At 45.4% G+C, this 11,667-nt stretch overlaps 1 protein-coding gene across 3 annotated transcripts in view; it reads right to left on the reverse strand.

Annotated features, from left to right (window-relative positions):
* Window positions 1-11,393, reverse strand: part of FLNB (filamin B) — a 113,132-nt gene extending 101,739 nt beyond the window's left edge. For all 3 annotated transcript variants that reach the window (XM_084634971.1, XM_084634970.1, XM_084634972.1), the window contains exon 1: window positions 10,976-11,393. In XM_084634971.1, coding sequence (XP_084491097.1) covers window positions 10,976-11,267 — 292 coding nt within the window. In that variant the 5' untranslated portion in view covers window positions 11,268-11,393. The remainder of the gene's footprint in view (window positions 1-10,975) is intronic.
* Window positions 11,394-11,667: the final 274 nt, after the last annotated feature.

The raw sequence follows: 11,667 nt of genomic DNA on the forward strand, positions 1-11,667 counted from the left end.
CATGCTAGGTCACTTGGTGTGATTTTTCATACCCCTGAGTGACAGTTATACCAACCTTAACCCCCTGTGTAGGCAGCACTACATCAGTGGGAGAGCTTCTCCTAGTGACGTAGCTAATCTCTAGTGGAGCTGGAAAGAAGCCAATGGAAGAACTATCAGCTTAAAGAGCCTTCACCAGATGCAGTGCAGCTCCAAGTCTGTAGAGGAGGCCTGCCCATAGCAAATTCAGATCCTGCATGTACAGGAAAATTCTTGCTTCCTCTACCACCCCTAGAAGATTGAGGAGGAATATTCTTTAATCCCCTGGTGTCTTCAAAAGGATTTGATACAATACTGAACTGGGACTGCATCGTACCTTAAATCTTTCCTCAACTGCTACATTTTTACATGGAGACCCGAGAGCCCTGCAATAGGATTAGCAGCGTTTGATCCCCAAAGGTAGTGTTATGGTGAGAAAGTCTCTGCATCAGCTTTGCACTAGTCTATACCTGCTGGGCTGTTCAAAAGGGGTCAGGGCTCCTCAGCAATGTTTAGTACAATACATTTTACCAAGTAAAATTTGTCTGCTAGTAAGCAGATATCTGCATTCCCAAAGCAAGTTAGGAGATTTAGAGACAGTGCTTGTGCACGTGAGACTACTGGAAGTCAATATTGGCATGTACAAATTGGCCAAGATGAACAATTCATGCATTTAAGTAACTAGCATGTTAGTCTTCATTATATACTGTATATGTACACTTTAATAGAGGTCAAATCAGAAATAGTGGTCAGAAGAGACCAATTCTCTGTATAAGAGTTCCTGCACTATAAGAGGAGATTCCTACATGTTGGGTAGATGTTGAAAAACTGCAACAATTCTCCAGGTCTAAATAGTTGACCTTGGTGTCAAAATTTAGAGTGCCATTAGGCTATGACAGCATTGCCCAGTCAGCTACTAGAAATCCTTCTGGACAATGTGGCAGATGCAAAAATCCCATTCAAGTATCCTAAGCCCTAGGGGTAATGCCAAGAGGTTTGTATGTAGATTTGAGGAATGCTCTTGCTTGTAAGAAGCCAGGAAGAGTAGAGAAGCGTCCTCTATTTTTTGCTTGTGAAGGAACCAAGTGTAGACATTATAGAAGTCCCCATATCAAATCCTAGCAATACAAGCAAGGCTTGAGAGAGAGAGAGAGAGAGAGAGAGAGAGACTTACTCTAGCACAGCTGTTAGTCTTGATTCGTAATACTAATCCTAGAGTTGCAGTTTTAAATGAGACAAGTTCTTAGTTGATGGCAACCATTAGACTTCACCTGAGAAGGAGCTGAAGCAAGACTTGCCTGCTGACCTAGTCTAAGCACTGTGTTACAAGATGAATGAAGTGAAAATTCACTGAGATCACATGCAAAGCACTATGTTTTGGAATAATCAATTGCACAAATTCAAAGTGGGAAATGACTGCCTAACTATGAAGAAAAGGTACAGCAGAAAAGGATCTGAGGAATAGAGCGGATCACACTAAATGTGTGAGTGTAATAGTGCTGCAAAAAAGCAAACATTCTGGGATGTATTAGCAGGAGTATTGTAAGCAAGATGCAAATAATTCTTCCACTGTATTTATCAGGCCTCAAAACTGGAGTACTGTGTCCTGCTCTGGGCACCACACTTTGTTAAAGATAGACATATTGGAGCAACAAAAAATTCAAGGTCTAGAAGATGTGACCTATGAGAAAAGATCAAAAGAATGGGATTTGTTTAGTCTGAAGAGAAGACTGAGGTAGGACATAAAAAGGTTCAAGTACAAGCTTCAAGTACATTAAAAGGTTGTTACAAGAAGGGTGACAAGTTGTTCCTATGTTTAGCTACCCCTACAGCTAGGAAGTTTTTCCTAACATCTAACCTAAGTCTCCCTTGCTGCAATTTAAGTCCATTACTATGTATCTGGTCTTCAGTAGTTGAGAACGCATTACCTAGGGAAGCTGGGCAATGTCATTGGATGTTTAAGAACAGGTTAGACAAGCCTGTCAGAGGCTATCTAGGTAATATTCAGTCTTGCTTCACAGCAGTGAACTGGACTAGATCTATCAAGGTCCCTTGCAGTCCAGCATTTCTATGACTAAATAGCCACTGTGTTTTAATTGGTTTCAGAGTAACAGCCGTGTTAGTCTGTATTCGCAAAAAGAAAAGGAGTACTTGTGGCACCTTAGAGACTAACCAATTTATTAGAGCATAAGCTTTCGTGAGCTACGGCTCACTTCCTCAGATTGACAGCCTTGTTCACTTAGTGACAAGAAACAGGTGCTTAACTAGCAACTCAATGCTACTAGATTTTCTATTGGTGCAAGATGTTTCCTTTAAACTTTATGTACATGAAAACTTTTCAGTGTCTTGATTCACTTCAGATTTGCAGGCTTAACAAAGTAATGGTGCCCTAAATGTGAACTCTCCTTTAAGAGATGGTCTTGTCACAGCTTTCAGCCTGAGGCCACTGCTCCCAGGAAAGCACTCCAAAACCCCATGGTCACAAGTAGAAGGAAAAAGAAGCTCAGCTCCTTCTATACTGGAAGACAGTAGTCCTCCAATCCAGTAAGCAAAGCTCATCTAGACAGCTCTTTTCCCCCATAAAAGATTTTAAACAACTTATAGCATAATGTAACATCCCACATTTGGCTTTGTACCATCAGATATTCTGTCCTGATGGAAGTCTAACCAGTTTTTATAGGAAGAGGATATGAAGTAGCAGGGACTCATCCCCACTTTCACCTACTGCATGGCTAGCTATGGGTATGCTTGAAGCCATAAAAGGAACATAAGCAGTTTTCTGTGGTCCCAGTTCCACCCCCCTCCCACCCTTGCTGTAGCCCATCCCTAGGAAATGGGATTGACACCACTCAGGAGACAAGCTGAGAAGTACTACTCTTCTCCTTGTGCCCAAGAGGAGTCTTTAAATCTGTTTCATTTTCTGGTTATCTTACTGGGAGTCATGGGTACAGCAAGTTTAACCCTGTAGACGCAATAGTCACTGACATTTATTCTATGTCTACTAGCACTGAACTCTAGCTGACCCATATCTGGTGTCTTCTGTCTGGAGTTCAATTGTACAAATCCACTGATTGTTCTGTTCAAGTACCTTAAAAGCAACTCAGATTTGAGGGCCCTGTTGTCAGTGCATAGATAGCACTTCTGTAAACCCACCATCTCACAAACTGAGAAGTCATGGGCAACCATACAGTGGGAAGCATTCCATGCATGGGACAAACATGTCCTCCAACACAAGTGCATGGCCACTTAGTTATGGCTAACAAAGACTCCATAATGCTACAAATACACAAGCTAATAATCAAATTTGAGTGTTCACTGTGTCTGCTTAGTTTATTTGTGGGCCAAGTAGCAGAGATTCTCCCTCCCACTGTTTGAGTTCCTTTGATCCCAGGCTAGCAGTGCACTTCAGAGTAGTTTCCATAGGGTGTGGAACCAGCTATGGTATACCTTTGTGAAGTCTATTTTGGATGGGAAAATAATTCAGAGACAAGCAATAGACACTAAAACATAAGTTTGAAATAAACATCTGAGGAGGAGCATCCAGACCAGGTGGACATACAAGACTGAGCAAATGGAGGTTGCCATTGACTGTCAGTTAACGGTGAGGACAGAGTTTTCTACAAGGAAAAGGATTGCACAGTAGCCTGTCTTTCAGAAGGAAACTTGTTGCCCAAGAGAGAGGATTACATGGACAGACTAAGCCAGGGTTTCTCAACCCATGGGGTGTGACCTAAAATTGGGTCACTGAAGTGTTTCAAAGGGTCCTGCCCCTCACTAATCCTGCAGTAGTAGCTCCCGCAGTTCTGGTCCCATGGGGCTGGTTGGGCTCAGCTGCCTGCTCCAGGTGCTGCACAGGGTCACAGTGCTGCTTGTGTTTGGTCCAGCTGCCCTTTGTTATGATGGGGAGCCAGCCAAGCCCAGTTGGAGTGAGTGGTACTGTGACTCCATGCAGCTCAACATGGGAAGCAGGGAACTGATCCCAGCCAGTTTTGTGGGACAGGAACCACCACTATGGCACACAGGGTGCTTGTTTAGTGTATATTCTATGTTGGGGGGAATGGCTCAAGCCCTAAAAAGTTGATAATCACTAGAGTAAGCCACCTTAAACTTTAGAGGACCTTTCAGGTTAGGGTTGAAGTCTGGTGACAAGGCAATATGGGAAGCTTTTGCTACAAATTGCATATGTCAGTAGCTGTAGAGTACTTCAGTGTTAAAAACCAAATTGTATTGGCTTTGTTTCACCAAGCCTGTGTCTTCACTGTAAAAAACCCTCTTAAGTAAAATAAAGAGTCACTAAAATCTTAGAGGCCCCCTCCTTGAAGTTTACACTTTGAGGCAACTATGCCTCTCAGCTAAGTCTCCAGTAAGATTATGTACTGGGTTGGGGAATACATGTTCCTTATCCTGTGATAGAGGCTCCTTTTTAAGCAGGGAGACAAAGCCTAAGTTTTAGTATATAAACTCCAGTCTGTTGGACAGTTTAGTGTGGTTACCATCACTAATCCTGGCAACTTGACACCAAGTTGATCAGTTTTAATGTAACCTGTTAAATGGAATTCACTTATGGAGTCTTCCTCTCCTAAACTTGTTCTGTCAGCATCTATTGCTGTGCTGCGAAGGCTTCCTACAGTCATTACTGACAAACCCAGTCCCAGCAGACTGGCCCATAAGACACTTTTGCTCAAGCTTTTGTTTGAATGCAGTTCTGGTCCCATAGATTAAATCTAATCAGCCTCTCACCAAGCCTTGAATGAAATCCCTCTCCTTGTCCCTGCTATGCAGCGTTTTGTAATCGGCACCCAGCACAATTGCTTACATCTGCACAGTAAGCATCACTACATTTAGTAGCAGTTAATATTTTGGGCAGATTGTATCCTCCTGCAACTTTAGGATAAAATCATAAAGTTATCCAGTCAATACACCCTCAACCGCTACTCCAACAGGCTCTCATTTCTACCTCCAATACACGCCAGAATGCACCCCAAACTCCAAAATTGCACTCTAAGCAAAACAAGTGACCTCATGCATTTGAGAAGGCAACACAGCCTTAGTGTTGCTGAGGTACAATGAATATTGAGCAACACAATTGCTGACATGTTTTAGGAGTTGTCTGGAAGACAAATGTCAGATACCCTCCTGATAATGTTTAGTCAGAAAGCTTTGGTAAAGTATCCTCAAACAGAGATCAGCTTGTAGCAGATATCACAGTAGTTTTCCTGAGTAGCTTGATCTGATTTCTGCAAGCTCAGTGCTTTAGATCTTAGCATTAGAGTTCTTTAGGAAGTCTATTTACATAGATCTGTGCTTGCAATTTAAGGCCAATATTTGCCCAAGTGCAGTTTTCACTTCAGTGCAACTAGTAGCTTGTCTGAGGTTTGACACTTATTGGAAGTAAAGTGACTTCAGTTAGTAGGTATTAGTTTGTTGGTTACCAATTTTCTAGAATAGACAACATTATGCTTCTGTCAGCTCAGTTGCTTTAGACCTCACGATGTCTGCTTGGACTGTCCTTCTCTTCAGGTTTCAGAGTAGCAGCCGTGTTAGTCTGTATCCGCAAAAAGAAAAGGTGTACTTGTGGCACCTTAGAGACGAACCAATTTGAGCATAAGCTTTTGTGAGCTACAGCATGCATCTGATGAAGTGATCTACAGCTCACAAAAGCTTATGCTCAAATTGGTTCGTCTCCAAGGTGCCACAAGTAGGCCTTTTCTTCTCTTTAGGAGAGGGTATAGTCAAAGCTGCTCACTTCAGCTAGGGTAGAATGTTCAGCAGCACTTCTATACAAGTGAGGTCTGGCTTGAAGACTACTTTAAGGGGATGGACCATGAAGTTCAGGTAAAGAGATTGAGGGTCCACAGCCCAAGTTCATTTTCTGAACTTGTGCATATACTGCCTTGTCTCATCTGTTAAGAACATTAAGCTGTAGAACAGTTTGACAGCTCTGGGGACTTAAGGTCTTTATGTAACCTGCACAGGATGCTCTACATGGTAGAACCTTGCAGTATGGATTGTGTTGCTGCAGCACAGTGCTCCAATCAGTAAGGAGACATGAAAACTGAGCCTGCGCAAACTAGTCAGTTCACTGGAACATTGCTGCTCCAAGCTAGCATAGTTCAAGGGAGCGCCTATGGACAAAAACAATATAGGTATAATAATGATAGGACAGGGATGACATTTACAAAAATGAAGCGAAGTAGCTTGCCTAGTTTTAGAGAAGGCCAGTAGCCAAAATAAACGGTTTGCAGTAAGGTTTCTTAACCCTCTGCCACTGGAAAGTAGGATGGAAAGATGATCTGTCAACAAGTGAAGTTCAAGCATCAGCTAGGTTTGCACAATTACCAGAAAGTCATGAGTGAATAATTAATGGCTTCTTTAATCATTTCCCCTACCTAGTAAGCTATGGTGCCAAATAAAAACTTATGTTTCCAATTAAAAATGCAACCAGGCATTAGACTTGAGTATTTTTCTATACTGTCTAGTAGTTTAGAATAAGGGCACTATACAACCCAGTTTTAACACTCAATTTTAGTTCTATTGACTTTCCTGTTAGAACAGTGAGCAACAGCATTGAGTCCAAATACTACATAAGTGCAAGGAGAGTTTGATATTTAGAAGTCAAGTTAGATTTTCTTGCTCCTTTGAGAGACAAAGGTATAGAAGCATTTTTTACCTTGTGCAAGATGCCTTATTCATCCTACTTCACCCACAGTTCACTGAAGCTAGAACATGGTGGGGGATTTTTAGATTAATCCCTCTTCAGCAGTATCATAGGCATATGAACTACTGGTTTCCAGATGTGTGTATTGTGACTAAGCCTGAACCGTTATCCATTTGGAAGTTACCCATTTCATAAGAGTATTACACTCTTGCTTGAAGGGTTATGTTTTAGTTGCATGCCAACAAATTGAGATCCTATGCAGATTTCATCAGTATAATCTACATATTAGACCATGAACTGGCACTTCATAATGTAGTCACTCAAGTATGATGCTAATTAAAGCAAGCTGTATAATTTTTACAGAGTCACCAAATGTGTATGCTAGCTCCCATGTAATTAATTTTTCTTTCCTTTGTCTTATCATTGTGTTCCTTGTTATGTAGTTCATTACTCTCATGAGTCTTATTGACAAGAAGGTTTCCTATAAAAGTCATGCACAACTATGAAGCCTTTAAATAAACAAGCACATTGTTCAAAAAAAAAAGTCAAGTCTAATCTACCATGCTATAGCTAGCAACATGAAATTTTCCAATGTTCATTTGCAACTTAAGATAGTGAAGTATCACTACCAGACAATAGTGAATTAAGACTTCAAAGTTTGTTCAGTTGAGGAATTTATGTTGGTCAAAGTGTCAGCCTGATATTTTAGATTATCTGGTTTGATTACTTTTGAAGCAACATTGTCAATTTACAAAAAGAAAAGGAGTACTTGTGGCACCTTAGAGACTAACCAATTTATTTGAGCATGAGCTTTCGTGAGCTACAGCTGATGAAGTGAGCTGTAGCTCACGAAAGCTCATGCTCAAATAAATTGGTTAGTCTCTAAGGTGCCACAAGTACTCCTTTTCTTTTTGCGAATACAGACTAACACGGCTGTTACTCTGAAAATTGCCAATTTAGTGAGCTTGAGACCTGTCAGACTCAAGACCTTGTCTTCACTAGGGAAGAAAGCAGAGTTAAAATCCTAGAGAAGACAAGGCAGTTGCTTTCATGTGACAAAGCCATTAACAACCACTAACTCATCTGAAAGCAAATGGTGGTTTTCTTTAGGATCTTAATTCATTAGAACTTGCATTTAAGTCACCTTTGTTCCTAGTGAAGGATCACCCTGCCCAAGCATTGCTTGTTAACTCTACAGCAGCTAAACACCAAGTATAGCTCCTAAGAGGTTTAAGAAAAATGTGCTTTATGCCACATTTGAAAGATTCCAGCTATGCCCCCAGAAAGAACTACTGGGGATTTCAGAAGATTAAGGTCTATAATGAGGGGGAGTGTGGTCAACCACAGCAACTTCCACCTATTCCTCCTTCATAATAAGCTTCACTGAGAGGAGTTCCCTTCTCTTTGGGATCGGCTTAATGGAGACAAATAAGGTTTCTTCCCTCACCCTGCCCCTCCAGCCCTTCCCTCTTTCCAAACTCTTCCCTGCCCCCATTCAGGCAGACCACCAAACAGAAGTCCTCTACCCATAGTTCACAAGGGTAAGAGACCTCTCTTTCAAGAGCTGAGCAGCTGATAAAACTTAACCTTCTGATCATTGGTCGGTCAACTCCCACCCCTCTAGTCTCCAGAGGTCATCCTGGCAGTTACAGGCCAGTAAGCTTAATTTCAGAAGCAGGCAAACTGATTGAAACTATAAAGAACAGAATCAGACATACAGCTGAGCACCATTTGTCAGGTAAGCACAGTTTTTGTAAAGAGAAATCATGCCTTGCCTATCAGAATGCTTTGAGAGTCAATACACAGACAAGGGTGATCCAGTAGATCTAGTGTCAAAGGCTTTCCAGAAAGTCTACGATCAAGGTCCCTCAAAGACTCTTAAGCCAGGTAAGCAAACATAGGATAAGAGGGAAGGTCCTCTCATGGATCAGTAACTGGTTGAAAGTCACAAAACAAAGGATAGGAATAAATGATCGTTTTTCAGACTAGGAAGACATAAATAGCAAGGTTCCCCAGATATCTGTACTGGGACCAGTATTGTTGAATATAAAAGCGATTTGCAAAAACGGTATAACAATGAAGTGAGTAATTTTGTAAGTCCAAAGCAGACTGCAAAGTTACAATGGATCTCAAAACTGGGTGTCTGGACAATAAAATGGCAGATAAAATTCAATGTTGATAAATGCAAAGTAATGCATATTGGAAAATATCAACATACAAAATGATCTGGATCCAAGTTACCTGTTACCACCCAGAAAAGATCTTGGCGTCACTGTGGATAGGTCTCTGAAAATGTATGCTCAATGTGTAGTCAAAAAAGCTAACAATGTTAGGAAAGGGGCAGAGAAAATAGTGCTACCACATAAACCTATTTATGTTCACATCCTGAATACTACATATCCCATGTTCTGGTCACCCCACCTCAAAAAGATTAGAATTGGAAGAAGTACAGAGAAGGGCAATAAAAATGCTTTAGGGTATGGAACAGATTCCATATCAGGAAAAATTTAAAAAAAATTGGACTTCAGTTTGGAGAAAAAGAGAGGGAATAGGAAGAGGTCTATTAAACCATGAACGGTGTGGAGAACTTGAATAAGGCAGTGTTATTTACACCTTCACAGAACAAGAACCAGGAGTCACCCAATTAAATAAATAGGCAGAAAGTTTAACACAAAAGGAAGTACTTCTCCACATAGTCAACTTTCGGAACTCCTTGCCAGGGGATGTTGTGAAGACCAAACACTATAACCATTCAAAACAAATCAGATAATTTCATGAAGGATAGGTTCATCAATGGCTATTAGCCAAGACCGTCAGGGATGCAACCCCATGCTCTGGGAGTCCCTAGCCTCAGATTGCCAGAAGCAGATAGTGGATGGATCACTTGATTGCTTCCCCCCTCCCCCCACATTCCCTCTGAAGCACCCGATATTGGCCACTGATGGAAGACGGCACACTGGGCTAGATGGACCACTGGTCTGACCCCATATGGCCACTCTTGGGTTGAGCTGCAAGGAAACCATTAGGCACTCCATGCCCACAACCATGTCATCTGGAGAGTGACCACTGGCTAAGGCCTAATCAACTTTGGCATCTGGAGCATCCATCAAGTCCTTGAGACGAGGGGGGAGTATGTCCGAGGCTGTTCAATATAACACCTTAGTGTTAAGGCCACACAACTCCAAGTCTTGAGCAACACTGCCTATCCAGGCACCCTTTGTTATAGGGGTGAGCATAACATCCAAATTATAGTCCCAACCCAAGAACAGCTAGCTGTTCCTTTGCTAGCATTTGCCTTCACTTCAAAAGGGCCAGAGGTCTGCTCTGTAGTTTTGCCAGTTAATACTGTCTATAGCAAGCCAATGAAAGATCAGTGATGGCCTTAGCTTGTTTTCAATGGAATCAGCAGTGGGACCTTCATTAACAGCATAACCCCTGCAAAGCACTCAAATCACAGCAGCTGAGAGAGTGCCTCTACCTGCAGGGACAGATGCAGCACAGCAAATCCTGTCTTCCTGAAGAAGGCAGACAGTCTTCACTTTCCCTATGGGTAGGAATAGGCCTAGCCATCCTCTGGCCAGGCCGGAGCCCTTGGGGTAGGCAAAGTTGGGGTTTAAGTCTCAGGGAGTCACATAAGGCAGCACAACTGTGCCAGAGCACCCTGGGATTTAGCCAGAACTCCCCCACACCAAGAGCCACAGCACAGATTTGTTAGAGACCCTGGTAAAGGCCCCCTGCCTTGGTAGCTGCCTCTAGTCAGCACTAGGAAAAAGCAGCCAGATGAGCTGGTTTGGCAAGCACCAGCCGAGCCCCACACACCTGCCTTGGGAGTGTCAGCTCGGCTCCTCCTTGGGGGCCCGCCCAGCCACCGGGGACAGGCTCCACCACACCCCAGCGCGGGCTCCCGACCCAGAGGGAGCCCTTCCCCTGCCCAGGGTCACCGCCAACACCGGGCAGCCCAGGAAGGAGGGCGCGTCCAGCGCCCTTCCCCACCCCCGCCGGGGGAGCAGTGCAGGCTCCTGCGGGCAGCGGGAGCCTGGCCGAGGGTCACTGGCCGGGGGGCGGCCACAGCCCGGCGGTCACACGACCGCCCTGGCCTCTGCTGGCCGTGAGCGCCACGGCCCTAGCCCGCAGCAGGAGCCAGCGAGCGGCCCGAGAGCCGCGCCAGAGGTGCGGGCCGCCCGGCTAGGGCGAGCGACACACCCCACGCCCGGGGTGGGCGAGCCCCCTGGCCGACCCGCCGTCCCAGCCCGCGGCCGCCCGGCTTGCTCCCTCCCTCCCCTGGCCGGCCGGACTCACCGATGGAGACCAGCTTGATGCTCTCCCGCTCCAGGAACTCGAGCGCCACCGAGACGTTCTCCAGCTGCATCTGGCGGAAGGTGGGGCGCTGGTGGTACTTGCGGTACATGCGCTTCTGGCTCAGCACCTCCAGCAGCGCGATGAGCCGCAGCCCGTCGCTCAGGTCGCTCTGCAGGTTGCCGATGCGCTTGTTCACGCAGCGGAGGTGCTCGTTGCACCAGCGGGTGAACGTGTTCTGCTGGATGCGCTTCCAGGGCGCGTCCTCCGCCAGGTCCTTCTCGGTCACCGGCATGTCTGCCTGCTGCTCCGCCTCGCTGCGGCCCGCGGGCGGCGGCTGCTCTAGCCGGCGAAACTGCAGGGTCTGGCTCCGCGGGCTGCCGCCGCCGCTGCTGCTGCTCCAGCCTCTGCCGCGAGCCCCCTGGCCCCGCGCCTGCGTGCTGCTCATGCTGGGGCGGCCGCCCCGCCCCGCCCTCTGCGGGGGATGAGCGAGCAGGCTCCGCCCGGGCGCGCTCCCGCCTCCTGGGCGGCGGCGAGCTCAGTGCCGAGGGCCCGCCGACAAACCTGCGGGCAAAGGGGCAGCGGCGTTAGCAATCCCCCCCCAGGAAGGGTCCGGGCTCCCCCTCCCCTATACCGAGGCCCCGCCTGTACGTACTCCGAGCTGGATGAGGCACCTGCCTGCTCCCCGGGCTTTA

The sequence above is a fragment of the Lepidochelys olivacea genome (assembly GCF_965140295.1).
Source record: "Lepidochelys olivacea isolate rLepOli2 genome assembly, chromosome: 7".
NCBI classification, from domain to species: Eukaryota; Metazoa; Chordata; order Testudines; family Cheloniidae; genus Lepidochelys; species Lepidochelys olivacea.